Below are 15,301 nucleotides of genomic sequence, written 5' to 3' on the forward strand. Positions count from 1 at the left end.
AAATCTGTAACTTTGAATGAAATACATCATCGTATCTCCTATTGGAAACTTGCATAGGATTTTTTGAATTCTCCCCAAATTCAATTGAAAAATGAGAAAATAATTGTTTCCATCTCTCATTGTCTGCTTATTTCAGGCTCTGAAATAAACTGCATGTCTAGTATGAGAGCTGATGATTTTCATGTTCTTGCACTTAGAGTAATGCCTAGTCCAGGTAATACTCCAAGAAAGAGCAAGGCAAATAGAGGCAACTACCTAAATTAGAACTTAAGATCTCTATTTTTAGGGTAGGGACCTATAGGATGTTTGAAAGCAGTTTGAAGATGGTTTTATATTGCGTTCATAAAGTGACACCTTTAATTTCATGGTGGTTTTGAATGCCATTTTGGGGCATTGGTTCAGCAGATGTAATTTTTTTTCTCTCCGTATCTCAAAATGGTTTGATGTTAACAAAAATGGGAGATGTAGGTTGTGAAACTCAAAATAATAATAATAATAATAATAATAATAATATTTATGGACTAACAAATTATATCTGAAGCTGCATGCGAAAAGGTTGGGGTTTTTTGTTGTGTTTTCTGTGACTGTAGTGAAGATATTCAGAAAGTTATGTAAATATGGGTCTTTTAGTTGTCTTTTTTAAATTCTTTGTTTTATTTTACAGAAAATGGCTGCCTCTACATAGTGATGGATTACTGTGAAGGAGGAGACCTATTTAAAAAGATAAATGCCCAGAAAGGAGTATTATTCTCAGAAGATCAGGTAACAGCAAACTACTGCTATAGTGTTTTGTTGCAGGATACTTTTTCGTGAATTTTAAATTATTTTGGCTCACTTTGTAGGTGTGGTTGCTTAATCTAAAAGGAGGTCCTCAAATTGTCATTCTTGTTGCCCTTGGTCACAGTAGTATCTTTAAAAAAAAGCAAAACCAAACTGAAACAAACAAAACACAAACACCCCTCACCCTTGTCAAAAAGGAAAACCAGAAAGAAAACATAGTCCCGGGAGCCATGGGTATCTTACTTGGAATCTTGTCTGTATGTGTAAGATGCTTTTAAACAGGTTGTGAAGTAAACCAGATTTGAGAAATGAAAAATACTGAAGGACAACAGGGATATTTTTAAACCTTCGAAGTAGAGTTTTTAAAGATATAATGGCTTATGATTTTTGTATTGTAATACTGATTGTCATGTATTAGAAGTATAAAATAGCATACTTTGTAAGTATAACAATATGGAATATGGAAATATGAAGTTGGCATCATTCAAAAGTTTATTTTCCCATTGACAGAAATTTAATTTTATATTGGAAATATACCAACAAATTTTCTTTTTCCACAAAACTGGTTATAAAGTTATTTTAGTAGAAGGGAAGTGGGAGAGTTTGGAATAAATGAGAGGATTTTATGTAGAGATTTGATTAAATTAGCTGAAAATAGATTATGTAGGGTCAGGGTGGTTTTTTGTTAGAAATGACGTATGTTTCTTTGTTTATTAATTGTTTCTTTGCCCTTTTGTCTTCATCCAGTAGGATCTCAATTTACCTGTGATTGGAAAGGCTTAATAATTTATTAGGTCTACTAGTGGTATTTAGAATAGGGTATTCATAAAATATTTTGGATATAATTTGAAAAACTTTTCATTTTTCTAATTTGACCTCACTTTTACGAGAAGCTTGAAAAGTGAGAATTACACCTTGAATTATACTGTAATTTGGTCGTGTTACATCCTTCTAAGTTAGGAATGTGAAACCATTATTCACATAGAAAAGTTCTTGTCGTTAGTCACTCCTTAAATTGTGATTTTTGCCAATTTTTTTTTAAAAATAGACTTTATTGGCTTGTTTATAATCTTCTAGTTAGATGCTTGTTGCTTTTCTCATCGAAATCTACTTTGTACTATTTTTCTTTCTAAGGTAAGATACAGAAAATTACTATATGATAGAATAAGTGTTTCTGTGAATATCAGTATGACTTTCTAGGACCCTTGGTCAATTAACTGACTGCAAGGTTTGCCGTATTGGTTACAGCAAAAGTACAATGTTTTAACTTGCAAGTTCCACATCTTAGGCATTTTAGCCAATCAAATTCACATTGTATACTTCTGTTGCATGTATAATATATAATGCAAATCATAATCTCAAGCTTAATATCAAATTTGGGTAATAAGCATCCTTCATTAAAAGGTTTGCATAATGGTGACAGTACTTTTAAATTTTTAATTATTCTACAGCATAAATGAAGACTTTGGGGGAGGAGGGTAAAATCTGGAGTTATAATTATAAAACTGATTTGATAGTGTCTTGTAAGTGCAGAAGCTTTCAGATTAGTGGTGATGCTGATGTTGCATTTTCTTTTATGCATAGATTCTGGATTGGTTCGTACAGATTTGTTTAGCACTAAAACACATACATGATAGAAAAATCTTGCATCGGGACATAAAGTCACAGGTATGTAGGTCACTGTTTTTCAGCTGAATTTACTTCCAAAGTGATTAAATTCATGTCTTGCTAGTGTAAGTTGGCAAATTATGGAAAACAGTCATTTTATGTAAACATTTCTAGTACTGGAAACACTTCTTCAGAATCGTCTGCAAGAGGTTTATATGATATTTTTACAAACCGATGAGGCTATCTGATGAAGCTACCTGAGTGTTACTCATATATTTGTGAGGGGACAGGAAAGGTTATGTTTGAGAATGTACAGTAGTATTTTCTTATTTTAATGAAGTAGGACTAGAATAAGTCTGGTGTTCCACAGTAGTCAATAGCACTACTGCCAGTGACTTAAGAGGGATTGGATGGTAGAAAACTTTCTTTTTCCCAAAACATATAGAGAACAAAAAGTGTGCAATTGTATGAATATTTTAATTAACAGACTTCTTAACATTTCTGTATCAAGAATATATTTTTAACCAAAGATGGAACAATACAGCTGGGAGATTTTGGAATCGCCAGAGTTCTTAACAGGTAACTCCTTTTTGATGCTGTTTTTTCTCTCACTTAATCTATGTCGCTTTGATCAAGGAAAACACAATCTGTACTTCATGTGAGTTAACCAGTTAACATCCATTCTTATTTTTTTTCTTAGTACTGCAGAGTTGGCTCGCACTTGCATAGGAACACCATACTATTTATCGCCTGAAATATGTCAGAACAAGCCTTACAATAATAAAAGGTAACTTTTGTTAAGGAGAAGAAAAACAGTTCTTTTAGGAATCTAGTCTTATGATAGTGAACAGCTGTTAGTCTTTCTCTTACCCCAGTAGATACTGAGCCTCACTGTACAAGTGGGATCTTAGTAGGTCTGCAGTAGAAAGCAATGTGATGCAGAGATGACTTAGCTTAATGCTTGAAGTTTTAGATCTAGCTGTGTTCTTAATTATGACTCTACTCTTGCCTGTCTGTTTTACTGCCCTAATTTATGCACTACAAATGTGAAACTGTTAATGATGAAAGACAGTAATTTGATTCTCTAAACACATGCATAGATGGGTGTCTCAGCTTGCTCCAGGTAACAAAGTCCTACAGGTACCTCACTTACACACTTGCTGCCCTGGCAGTAAGCTGTATCTGGTAACAGTGTCCCTGGTGTAATTAAAATAGTTGTTATCAAGTTACCCTTACACTGCACTAAGCTGCTGCATTCATTTCTGTGAGTGCTCTATACTAATTTCAGTTGGTTTCTTAAAAGATAAAAGTTGTTCTAATACCTCACCCCTTAATTGCTTCTACGTGGGATTTATTATCCAGTGGTATTGTAACTAAATTCTGTAATCCTGTAATGAGTGAGGGTAAGGTGGTCAGTGTTAAACAGAGTAAATTGACTTAGACATGTATTTGCTGAATTAGGTGGTGAGTTTTGTTTGATTTTTTGTTTGTTAAATTCAAAAACTTCCGGCAACTGTATATACTTAAAGAAAAAAGACTTTTTTTCCATATTTTGTCTAATTTCTGTGTTTAGGGTGGTTCAGATGAAAATTTCTAAATCTGAAGCCAAAATGGCCTCATCTAGTTTTCAGGTTGACCTTATTTTTGGTTGTGGAATTTTTTTTTTTATTGTTGTTGTTCAGGGTTTTGTGGGGTCAAAGAAGTCCATACAGGGAAACTTGTACACACTCAAAATACAGTCTTTTCCTTTTCAAAGATAGGCTTCACAGATATAATTTACTTGACAATGTTACACCTAGAACTAATTGTTAAGATATGTTCTCTTTGATTTAGTGATATCTGGGCCCTCGGTTGTGTTCTCTATGAAATGTGCACACTTAAACATGCGGTGAGTACAAACTTGGTGTGTCTATAAAAGAACAGTTATTTGAAACAGAAATTTTTTCTGATGTTGCATAGATGCGTTTTAGCTGATGAAAGGTTTTCGTTATAACTGTTTGGAAATTACCTTCAGCGTTCTCATCTCCACTTCCTGTGCCAACCACCATTTTCCTTTGGCGTTTTGATTCGTTCCATTCTCTCAGAAGTCTTGGCACTTTTGTTAATAATGAATTGTGTCAGCTGAAAAAATTGTTAGGTCTTGTGACAAAGGATACCAGCAACAGTGTTTCTTTTTTTCAAAATGCTTGACTTCACTGAAAGTCTGAATTTGGACTCTCAGTTTTTGTGCAAATGAATTAATTTCTGTTTAGAACAGGAATAATGCTTAGAAAAAAACTCCCATGGTGGAAGAGTTGCCTTCCCTCCCCCTCCTCTATGCGTGTGTGTCGTTTTATCATCCATTTTCCCGTTAGGAAGGGAAGAAAAACTTTTCTTTTGTGTATCTTGATTTGGATTTTTTTGTAGATTTTGTCTTCTTTGGAGTTTTTTTAGTAGCTATTTTTATTAAAAGAAAAAGATCATAACAACATGAAAATAGAAAAAAGTTTCCAAGGGATAAGGGTTTAATTTCATTTCAAGCTTTTGTAATTTCTTATTGCTTAGTCTTTTATGTGACAACAATGCTGACAATGTTGCCTTTCTGAGAATTGATGGCAACAAGTTGTTTTCTGTAAGCTGTGTGATATATATTGTTTTCTTTTAATTGTACAAATGAATTGAAATGGTGCCCTCTGTTTCCTGAGCTTAAACTGAAGTCTGAGCGTTCCTTCGGATTTCACGCTGAACGAGTGTGAATACTTTGCATTCTTTCATTTGAAATGTGGATTTACTGAAAAGGGCAGAAGGCATGTGGTGGTTGAAAATGTTTGGTAGAGGAGATCAAGCAAATAATTGTGTAATTATTTTTCTTAGTTATATGTTATTTTGGTGACAGATTATTTTAAACTGCTGCTGTAAACTGTTGATCACTTTGAAAATATGTTTTGGTATGTTGAAGCAAGGGAAGGTGCTTTGTTAGTTTTCCTCATCATCTGTATATGCAGCCATGCGTGTGGACACACAGTCAGTAATATGTAGTAACTGTTTTCTTCCTTGTGTGATACAGTTTGAAGCCGGTAACATGAAGAACTTAGTACTGAAGATAATCTCTGGACCGTTTCCTCCTGTTTCTGTGCATTACTCCTATGACCTACGTAATCTGCTGTCACAGTTATTTAAAAGGAATCCTAGGAATAGACCATCAGTAAACTCCATATTGGAGAAAAACTTTATAGCCAAACGGGTTGAAAAATTTCTTACACCAGAGGTATGGAGTTTGTTTTAATTCTAACTTCTCTAAAACATCATAGGACTTTCCTTTTTCTTTATTCTGATGTTAATATACAACATGAGCTCTTATAGACAGTGTCAGTTAAAGAAAAAATAATTTTACTCTGAACTGTAAAGAAGAGTCTCAAATTAAGTGTTCGGTAGTTTCCATGAGTAAATCTAAATTGGCATTTTCTGAAGTGCATTGTTTTATGTTTCTCTGTATCGTGAGGAATTGTGAGTGACATGTTGATTTGTTTAAATATGTATCTTCTCATAAAATGGTGCTCTCAATGATTTCAGCATCACTGCTGTATTGAATTACTTCAATCCATTTTTTGTTTGGAATTTGGAACAACCTGAGAACCTGTTCTAGGAAATGTTGCTACATAAAGTAATCTTAAAATTTCTTGATATTTAAATGTATCATTTGTATATAACCTCAAAGAAGTTGCTTGCTATTCTGTTTAGAATCTATCGATATCATTTGATGTCTATTAATGTCCTTTTATTATAAATCTAACCAAAAGAGATCAAGATTAACATGTGAATAGTACTGATATGGGGTAAATAAAGGCAGAGAAAGGACATGGAGGAAATGCAATATAAAGAATTCTAATGGATTCTTACAACTAAAGAAATGTCATGAGAGGCCATACATAACTGGAATTTCTATTGTCTGTAAATAGACTTTCAACTAATAATAGTTCAGATTAAAGTCTCAATGAAAGGTAAGATTCAGAAATCTTAACAGATAAGTTTGTTCTAATATTTGCAACAAGAGTCGTTTGATCTGATTTTGTTTCCAGTTACTAGAATGGATATGAAATTTTTATTTGTAGTTAATCAAAGTATAATTAGTAATCGACTGCCTCTATCAACAGATGGTGATACTAATTTGTCCTAGATAGAATATGAATACTTGTGCACAATTTTTCCACCTCTATCTTTGACATGTTTGACTTAGAGGTGCTATCCAGTCTTAAAAGCAACAACAACAAACAAACAAAAACCAAAAACCAACCAAAAAACCACAAACAAACAAACAAAAAACCCCCCCAAAAAACCAAAAACCAACAACAAAAAAACCCCACACCACAAAAGCCCACCAAAAAACCCCCAAATCACACAGAAAGCACCTTTTACATATTCAGCTGGAGGTGGTCATTACATTCTGTGACAGTGGCAGTGTATTCTCTGACGCAGCTGTAATACTTATTTTCTTTCAGTATCATCCATGGCTAATACTGTTGTCCTCTGTTTTCTTTAGTCTAAGTTTAAGAGTTATTTCGTAGCTAACATCTTCAACGTGTTGCAACTCTTGCTGAAACCCTACTCTTACATGTTAGGAAAGCAGTCTTCCAGTTTTATGTAAATTCTTTTGTAATCTTCATAGTTACTAAGTTGCAGTAAAGAGTGAATCTAAATTAGCATAGTTGTTTTTAAAAAGGAGGGGCTCTTTGGAAGGTACTGAAGAGTCAAGTTTCTTTTCTGTCAGTAACTGTGTAATCATGGAAACATCATACTTCAGATGTTACAACTTACCACTCAAATAAAAGCTTTAAGATCAATGAAATAACATTAGTAGGAAACTGTTCTCGTGTGTAACTTCTTGCTTACAGAATCTTTGATGCCAGACCGTACAGGTTAAAAACTTTTTCTACCATCACGTGCGGAGTCGTAAGTTCTGCACATTGATTCTTGTTTTGGTTTGGTTTTTTTTGAGCTTTTAGCTCCTCAACATCCGTTGTAACTGACTGGTAGTCTCTAAACAAGTCAAAGTAATCTGGATAGTTCAAGAATCTATAAAAACTGTTTCTTAACTGACACTTTGCACTTATCCTTGCTGCTCTTCCTTGAATCTTTTTCATTTCTACTTTGTGGTTCTTGAGGTGTTGGGTTCAGAACCACCTGCAGTATTTAAAATTATGGCCTACTAATGTTTGAATGTTCTTTGTCTAGACTCAAATTTTTCACTCCAGTAAGGCTGTTTTCCATATTTTATTATGCTAATTTGACATGCCAAACAGCATGCCATATATGTTGTTTGTAGATACCCACATATGTATTCATCTTTCCATCTTGAAAAGGACAGTGAAACTTGAAAGCTGCAAACACTTGACACAAACTGTATGAGAAATTTAACTTTGGCAACTAGTCAGAAATCTAAAATGAATTATGCATAAAGCTATGTTAATGCTCACATTAACTTTCTTCTAGATTCTTAGCTAGTTTGTAAATAACATTTGCCACCCAGAAGTCAGACTGAGTTGCTTTTTTAAATTATTTGAGTAATTATGCCAAAAATGCTTGCAAATACTAAATCCAGCCTCATATTCATGTTAGTAAGTAGAATACGTAAAGTTGAAAATTGAATACATGAAGTTGAGTATTCATTTAAGTTTCAGTAAATACTACTAGTTAGATGCTTACTGAGAATGGCAAACTTCTCTGAAAATACGTTCTTTCTAGCTTCAGTCATAAATGCTGATGGCTAACTCTTCAGCTTTCTGTTTAGCTTATTGCAGAAGAATTCAATCACAAAATTTTCCAGAAGTTTGGACCACATGCTGCACCAGGTAAGTGGATGTGTAAGGTGCTTTGCCTTCAGCTCTGGCAAGACAGTGTGTGTGTAGCTTCGTTCTTTTACTTTTTTTATTTGTTTGGTTTTTGTTGGTTTTTGTTGTGTGCTCTTACACCTGACTGTAGAATTTTCAGGAAAAAAGAGAGAGGAAGCAATTTACCTTCCTCCCCTCAGGAGCTGGATGTATGTAGAGTACAAATGATGCAAACACAAACTATGGTCCTGTAAAATTTGAAGTGTACTCTTTCCTCTTGCAGTATGCTACGCTTCCAGAATTTCAGGAGACAATGTAGACTGCAAATACTGGAAATAATTTATGTTGTGATCATGTGACTTATTTTTACCCCTTAGTAATGACAAATGGCTAATGAGAAGTACCATTTCTTGCAAAAAATATGGGAGGTTTCGTTAGAGGTTCCAAGATAAGGCCCTGACTTCAGTCCAATTCAGTAGAATTTCTGCTACTGGTAGCAAAGTAGATCATGGTTAGTTTTGTCGAGATGATCTTACCGTACTTCATTTTCCTGCAATAGTTGACCCATTTTTTTTTCCTAGATTTCCTTCCCAATTATTTTATTTCCTTGTAATCATTTGAAGCTGTGGTAAGTGCTCTGGTGTCTTTTGATAGTTTTGCTGTCCTGCTATTCTGTAGTATGAGAGCCCTGATAACACAGAATCAAATCCACAATACTGGCACATTTTCAGGAACTCTACAGGGAAAACAATATCCCTGGAAGCCATCAAAGCTCTTCCAGAACTCATTTTCTGCTGGCAGTAGTGTTGCAGGTTTCAGTTCAGTGTTGTTAGTGGAGACAGGGCTATCTCTCCATTCTATTAGGAAAACTTTTCTGTGTGTTGAGTGACAATTGTATCATAAAGCATGGCAGCTGAAATAAGCTTCAGTTCTCCAATTCAATTCACCAGACAAGGTGTTTTGGACAGCTGGGTATTACGCATCAGCTCATGTGAATGAAGTGTTAACAGTTCACCCATTTTTCTCTAGTTATGCTACTCTGAGACCTTGGGAGAGGGAAGTAGGGTACACTGGCCAGCCTAGATAGCTGTAAAACAGGTTTTGTTGTTGTGGTGTTTTTTTTTTCTTTTCAGCTAAAAGACCAGGTCAAGAACAAACACTGACTTCAGTTGCACCAGCTCAAAAAATTACCAAACCTGCTGCAAAATATGGAGTGCCTTTAACTATCAGGAAGTCTTGTGGTGCACCTAAAAAGCCTAATGAGAAGAAGCCATTGACTAAATCTAGACAGGTAAGAAACTAAGTTAGTTAAATTGAAGTATTTTATTCATACCTTATTTAAATGTTAAAAAAATTCGATGCCTTCCTTTTCGAAATGCCTTGGTATGTGGACACATGCACCTGCAGAGAAAGTAGCACTAATGGCTTAAATGCTTGGCTTGCTTCATTATTGATCTTTTTGTTGTTGTTGTTTAGTTGATTTTAATATGATGATTTCTGTAGACTGCTACCTTAGGTTTGGGTTTTAAATTCACTGCTGAATTACATTTGCATGTTTTCATTTGCTTTGTTGGTGTTAACCACTCTTAGAAATATTGTAAGTCTGTCAGACATACCAAAATTATTGAATCTGGATAAGAATCTGTGCATCTTTCTTCCTTATTCAAAAATAATCTCAAGTTTTCAAAACATTTAAACTTTTTTAGCCATTTTACAAAGTTTTGTCAGCCAGAGAAACTGTGTAATTGGAAGAGGTGTTTCTTGGATTTAATTCCATGAGCTGATGAGAAATAGTCTTCTGTATACCTTCATACAGTACTTTCGATCTTTCCTTCAGTTGTCTTCTCTGTATTCCTTATAATATAAAACTTTTATTCTCTCTCTCTTTATTCCTTTAATTACTACATTGCCAGGAGACGTTTATGTTACAGCTAATATTGAGCTATATGCACTTGCCAAACAACTAGCAAACAAGAAGCTCCTATTTCAACAAGGGAGAACTAATTCAAATTTTCTTCTGAATAAGTAATATTGTTGTGGGGTTTGTTTGGGGTTTTTTCCTTCTCCCCGTGGCACTTCAGGGAACATAATACTAAGATCTCTATCCATCTGTTAAATTTGATAGGTGGATAGAAAATTATCCTTGAAATACAAATTATCTGTGAGGTTAAAAAGTTATGAGAGGTTTAGAGAAAAGCTCATTGATCACACAAGCCTTGTTGGCTTGTGATGCACATTTACGAGCAAGAGGAAAGGAAGGTGCAGACTTCTTGTGTGTCCTTATGAGATCACGAGGTTTATATGTTTGAAGATGTGGTTGCACAACCATCTGCTGCTCTTTATAATCAGGTTCACCAGCCAACACCAATCCATCTTGCCTAGAGACCTAAAATGCCAGGGAAGAGACTGAGGAAGTATCTACTCTTCCTGCATGTAGAGTCAGTAACACTGCAATTTTAAGACAGTCTTTTTGCAAGTTGTACCTGGTGATAAGGGATAAAATGTAGCATAGAAACAATGGCTACAGTGTAATATAAATTTTATTCTCTTTGTTGTTCCAGGGTATTCTGAACTTGCAGCTGTCAACTGGCTTTTTAAAGGAGCATGTAACAATCATCTCTTTTGTTTAGTATTACATTAACATTACAGTATTACAAGCCTCTGAAAGTTTCTGACTTTCACCATTCTTGATTTTAAAGTACTCATTTGACAGGATTGTAGGTTGTCAAAAGAAAATACTGTTAAGCTTTCTGCATTCTAGTATGGTCAAAAGAAACAAAAGCTTTAAAAGTAACCATCGCATTTTTGAGAAGATTAGAGTAAGCTGCATGCTTTTAAGTATAGCTTCTGCTTCAGCAGGTATTCAGTGGTGGCTGTGTTCTCATGTTCCACACGTAACAGGAACTTTGGTTAGAGTCAGAACCAAGTGAAGAACCAAGCAAAAGAGCCCTAGGATAACCTAACACATCTTTTCTTCAAATAAGAGAATCTTAATATCCAGGCACCCTCAAAGACTTACTGAGAAAAGGTTGTAATGCGGAGTGATACCACCAGAGAAGAAAAATTAAGACAAAATAGATTTAAAAATTATTGCCTTCTGCTTTTGAGACAGAACTTTTAGTACAGGATGAACAAGTACAATAGCATTTACCCCTAGTTCCTAGCAGTGCTTTTTACTTAAAACCTCCTGAATAATCAAGTATTTTAAGCCCCATTTTGTGTACACTCAGTTGTGGTTTTAAGATTTTTTTTCTGATTAGAATTTTTCTCTCATTCTTGCATCATACTGTCTAATTTGAAGTTCACCTTTTATGCAGACCTTTCCAACTCCTAGAAGAAAGGAGTAAAATGTTTGAGGTATCATAAAATCATCTCTTAATTTTCAAACTAAGCAGAATCTAAGTCCAAAGCAAGAATGACAAAATACAACCTTCAAACCTTTCCTCATCTTTTTTCCCAAACATTATATAGCAGTGATATTTATTTTCTTTTTAATCTTCATGGATTGGAGCAATAACCCATCTTGACAGAGACTTGACAGAGTAATGGCTCAGTAATAAATACCAAATTATATGCTTATTTTTCAGGAACCTTCAAAAAAGAAAAGGTTAGAATTGCCTGAAAAAGAAAGACGCCAGAGAGAGCAGGTAGACGAGATTCTTGAGACTTTCCGTTCTTCCCCCATAGTAATTTTAATGAAATACCTTGTGGTGTGGTGTATTGTGTAAGAATATGTAGTAGTTTGATTTCCCAGTTACTAAACACATTTAATCCTTACGTATTTCAGATCAGTTTACTGAAGGCAGATGAAACGAGAAGATTGGAAAAAGAAAGGGTAAAATATGTTTAAAATGTGTTAATGGTGAAGTTCAATTTTTACTTAGTGGTTCCTTGAATTTTGTTTTCCTGTATTGTTTTCTCCTTCAGATGGAACGAATAAACAGAGCCAGGGAACAAGGATGGAGGAATGTGCTTGGTTCAGGTGGAAGTGGTGTTAAGGTTGGCAGCAGATGCAGAAATGTGGTGTAGTCTGTTCCCCCCACCTTTGATTATCTGGCATGGTCTTGTCTTTTCAGAAAGATCTGCTCTTGGAGGATAACTCTTGGGGCTGCCCATTATTAATCTATAGATAATTTAAGAGAAATTTTAACAGTTCCTCCCCTGACCTTTTGGGATTATGTGCAATTTTCATTTTTAATGCTTACTAAATTTCTGAATCTCTTTCTGCCAGTAATGGTTTTCATGCACCACTTTTTTATTGCCACACCTGCTTTTGCTCCTTTTCCTGTGCTGAATCTATGCATGAACAGCTTCTTTCACATTCGAGTTTGTTCTTGAATTTTTTTGTTTCCAGATTCTCATTATGTAATAATGGACCTCTTTCACATTGTTAAACACCTGTTCCTAAGCATTCCTTGTTATTTGGCAGCATAACTGTTTACATATATTGGTAAGATGTTTGGGGGGGGGGGGATAAAAAAATCCTGAATAGATCTAATTTTTTTCTGAATGCAGTGCACTGTTTAGCCATTCACATCCTGCATAATTTAATTTGATTCCTATGACAGCTACTTTCTGCGTATTTGTGTGTGTCATAGTCTCATGGAAACATAACTGTCTTGGGAAGTAGTCTCATGAAGTTAGGTAAATACAAAGGTCTGGGTACTTTCATCAGACAGAGCCAATGCAGGAATTTAAGTGGTGCTGTAGTCTAAAGCTATCTGACAATAAATATTGGACTGAAACACTGCTATTTGTTGTGGTGGTGTAGTGAGTCTTACGAAAATACTCGCTATAAACATGTTTAGTAGGGTTTTTGTAAGCAAGCTCTGACTGAGCAGTATAGTCAAAATGAAGAGAGGTTTTATTACTGTTCCTTGTACAAAAATGAGGAATATACAAACACTGACCAAGTTTTAGTAGCTGCTTATTAAATATTTCACTTCCAAATAGACATCATCTTTGGATGTGTGCCACACATCATATAAAGCTTAAACAAAAAAGCAAATTTAGGCATACCAGACTTTCAAAACTACTGGGTGCTGATTTAATGAAAAAAAATCAAAAAATATAGTTTGCTCCCTATGCAGTTCTTCTCTCTCTCACAAGATCAAACTGGCAGGCACCGATACAAGCTTCCGTACAACCCAATATGCATTCATCATCATGTTTGGATGAGAGATGCATATATTCCTGAATGCAATATTTCTGATTAACTTTGAGAGTTTTACTGCAAACATACAAAGTGTTCTATTATAGCTACAGCTGCATTGTTATCAGTATTCTCAGTTACCAAGGGAAACTGAGGTCCGGTGGCTGTGCCTGCTTTCACTAAGTGCCTCTGGTGAAAAACATGGCAGACAGGCAGAAAAAATAATTGAAATGTCTTCTCCAAATTGGAGAAGTTTGTTTAGTACAAATCTTACTGTTTACCATCACTCCAGGTTTCCATATTCAGTTATTCTTGAGTTAATTATCCTTTTCCTTTCTCCAGCATGAGGGCAGTGTATCCAGCAACTCCCTGATAATACTCTTAAATAGCACGGCTCAAGCTTTCCAGTGACACAAGCCAAACAGCATCTTATGAAGGCACAACAGGGTCATGCACTGCATGATTCTGTCCTGTTATCTTTTTGGTTTGGTTGCTGGCACCTGTTTCTGAGGGCAAGTAGGGAAAGAGGTGACAAGGATTTGGCTTCGGGTTTGTGGTTTTAGTGGGAGCTGGAACTGTTTTGCAGACTGTTGATGAGCACCTGCTTCATAGCATTTGCCCAGATATTAATCATAGTATTTCTTTAGATTTTGAAAACTAACTCTAATAATGATAGGTGAAATCTTGAATAGTATCTAAAGCAAGACTTTTCCTTCTATTTGCAGAAACTGCAATCTTGTATAGTTATTTTTATTCAGATGAACAGTATACCTACATATTTGAATGCCTGGATAAATCTTTGATTTAGTACTTTGTCATCTAGATTTTAGGAAGCTGTTGATGGGCATTGAGCAACTGAAACTCAGAATGTGAGATTAATTCTATTGTCAGATATAGTTTCTTCAAGAACTTCTAAACAGGCAATATTAAACCTGTCATATCTACACTCACCTGTTTGAATTTATTTAAAATACTTCAGAGCACTCTAGAAGGAAGATTGACTCTATTGTTAAAACAAATTCTGTAGATTCAGTACCATGGGCTATTTGATTGCTTCCGCCAGGTGTAAAGGGAACATTTTTATGCATGTGCTGACAACCTTAACCTTGTTTTGCCTTTCACATTTTCTGCATCCATCCTTGGCTACTATTCTACACAGCTGCTCGAAATGTTATTTTTTTCATTATTTTCACACAAAGATTCTTCAGGAGTTCTAATTCTTTGAGAATGACAGGGATAATTCACATAAAGCAATAGCTTGTGGTAGATATTCTCATGATCTGAGCTTTAGTAGGGAAGCATCTTAATTTTCATGATGAATTCAAATTATAGGTTGGTAGCAAGGGGACTCTTAAATAAATCTTCTTCAGTTGCTATTGTATTGCTTTTTGTGCTAAAAGGTTGATTTTTGCCATGTAAAATTATCTCTGTTTACATTTCAATGGATTTGTTATCAGTGACTTCCAAAATGTATGACAGATGTCTCATGTTTAACTAGACTGTTATTAGAGGAAAGTTAAATGGTGGTTTATTCTGGACTGCTAACAGAAAAATAAGCTTTTAATTCATCTACCTTGTAGTTTGTTAAAATAGGGGCATGGCTGGGTTAAAACTAGAACCAATTCAGAATTTCTGCAGAATATGTTAATGCTATTATTCTGCTCAAGAAGTGAAAATTGGAAGGGCTTCTTCAAAACAATATTTGAGATTTCCACCCTACCCTTTTTGGTTTCCAGGCACCGTATTATGTTGGCGGAGGTGGTGTTGGTCCTTTACCTGTGTCTTCCAGAGGACACTATGAACACTATCACGCTATTTTTGACCAGATGCAACAGCAAAAGGAAAACGTTAGAGTAGCTGAAGAGAGGGAAGCCAAATTGAGGGCAAAACTACAAGACCGAGAAGTTCTTGAAAGGTATGGCTCCCTTCCGTTAGAAGTTACATGTGGTCTGCT

General features: G+C 35.0%; 1 protein-coding gene across 10 annotated transcripts in view; it reads left to right on the forward strand.

Annotated features, from left to right (window-relative positions):
• Positions 1 to 15,301, forward strand: part of NEK1 (NIMA related kinase 1) — a 45,929-nt gene that overhangs the window by 4,680 nt on the left and 25,948 nt on the right. For 8 of the 10 annotated variants that reach the window (XM_027635605.1, XM_027635602.1, XM_027635609.1 and 5 more), the window contains exons 4-15: positions 665 to 762; positions 2,365 to 2,448; positions 2,900 to 2,967; positions 3,089 to 3,175; positions 4,222 to 4,276; positions 5,435 to 5,635; positions 8,156 to 8,216; positions 9,329 to 9,486; positions 11,783 to 11,842; positions 11,983 to 12,030; positions 12,123 to 12,194; positions 15,084 to 15,262. In XM_027635605.1, coding sequence (XP_027491406.1) covers positions 665 to 762; positions 2,365 to 2,448; positions 2,900 to 2,967; positions 3,089 to 3,175; positions 4,222 to 4,276; positions 5,435 to 5,635; positions 8,156 to 8,216; positions 9,329 to 9,486; positions 11,783 to 11,842; positions 11,983 to 12,030; positions 12,123 to 12,194; positions 15,084 to 15,262 — 1,171 coding nt within the window. The remainder of the gene's footprint in view (positions 1 to 664; positions 763 to 2,364; positions 2,449 to 2,899; positions 2,968 to 3,088; positions 3,176 to 4,221; positions 4,277 to 5,434; positions 5,636 to 8,155; positions 8,217 to 9,328; positions 9,487 to 11,782; positions 11,843 to 11,982; positions 12,031 to 12,122; positions 12,195 to 15,083; positions 15,263 to 15,301) is intronic. The other 2 variants (XM_027635607.1, XM_027635612.1) reach the window with 1 other exon arrangement.

Source organism: Corapipo altera, unplaced genomic scaffold (genome assembly GCF_003945725.1).
Source record: "Corapipo altera isolate COAL_440 unplaced genomic scaffold, ASM394572v1 22b, whole genome shotgun sequence".
NCBI classification, from domain to species: Eukaryota; Metazoa; Chordata; class Aves; order Passeriformes; family Pipridae; genus Corapipo; species Corapipo altera.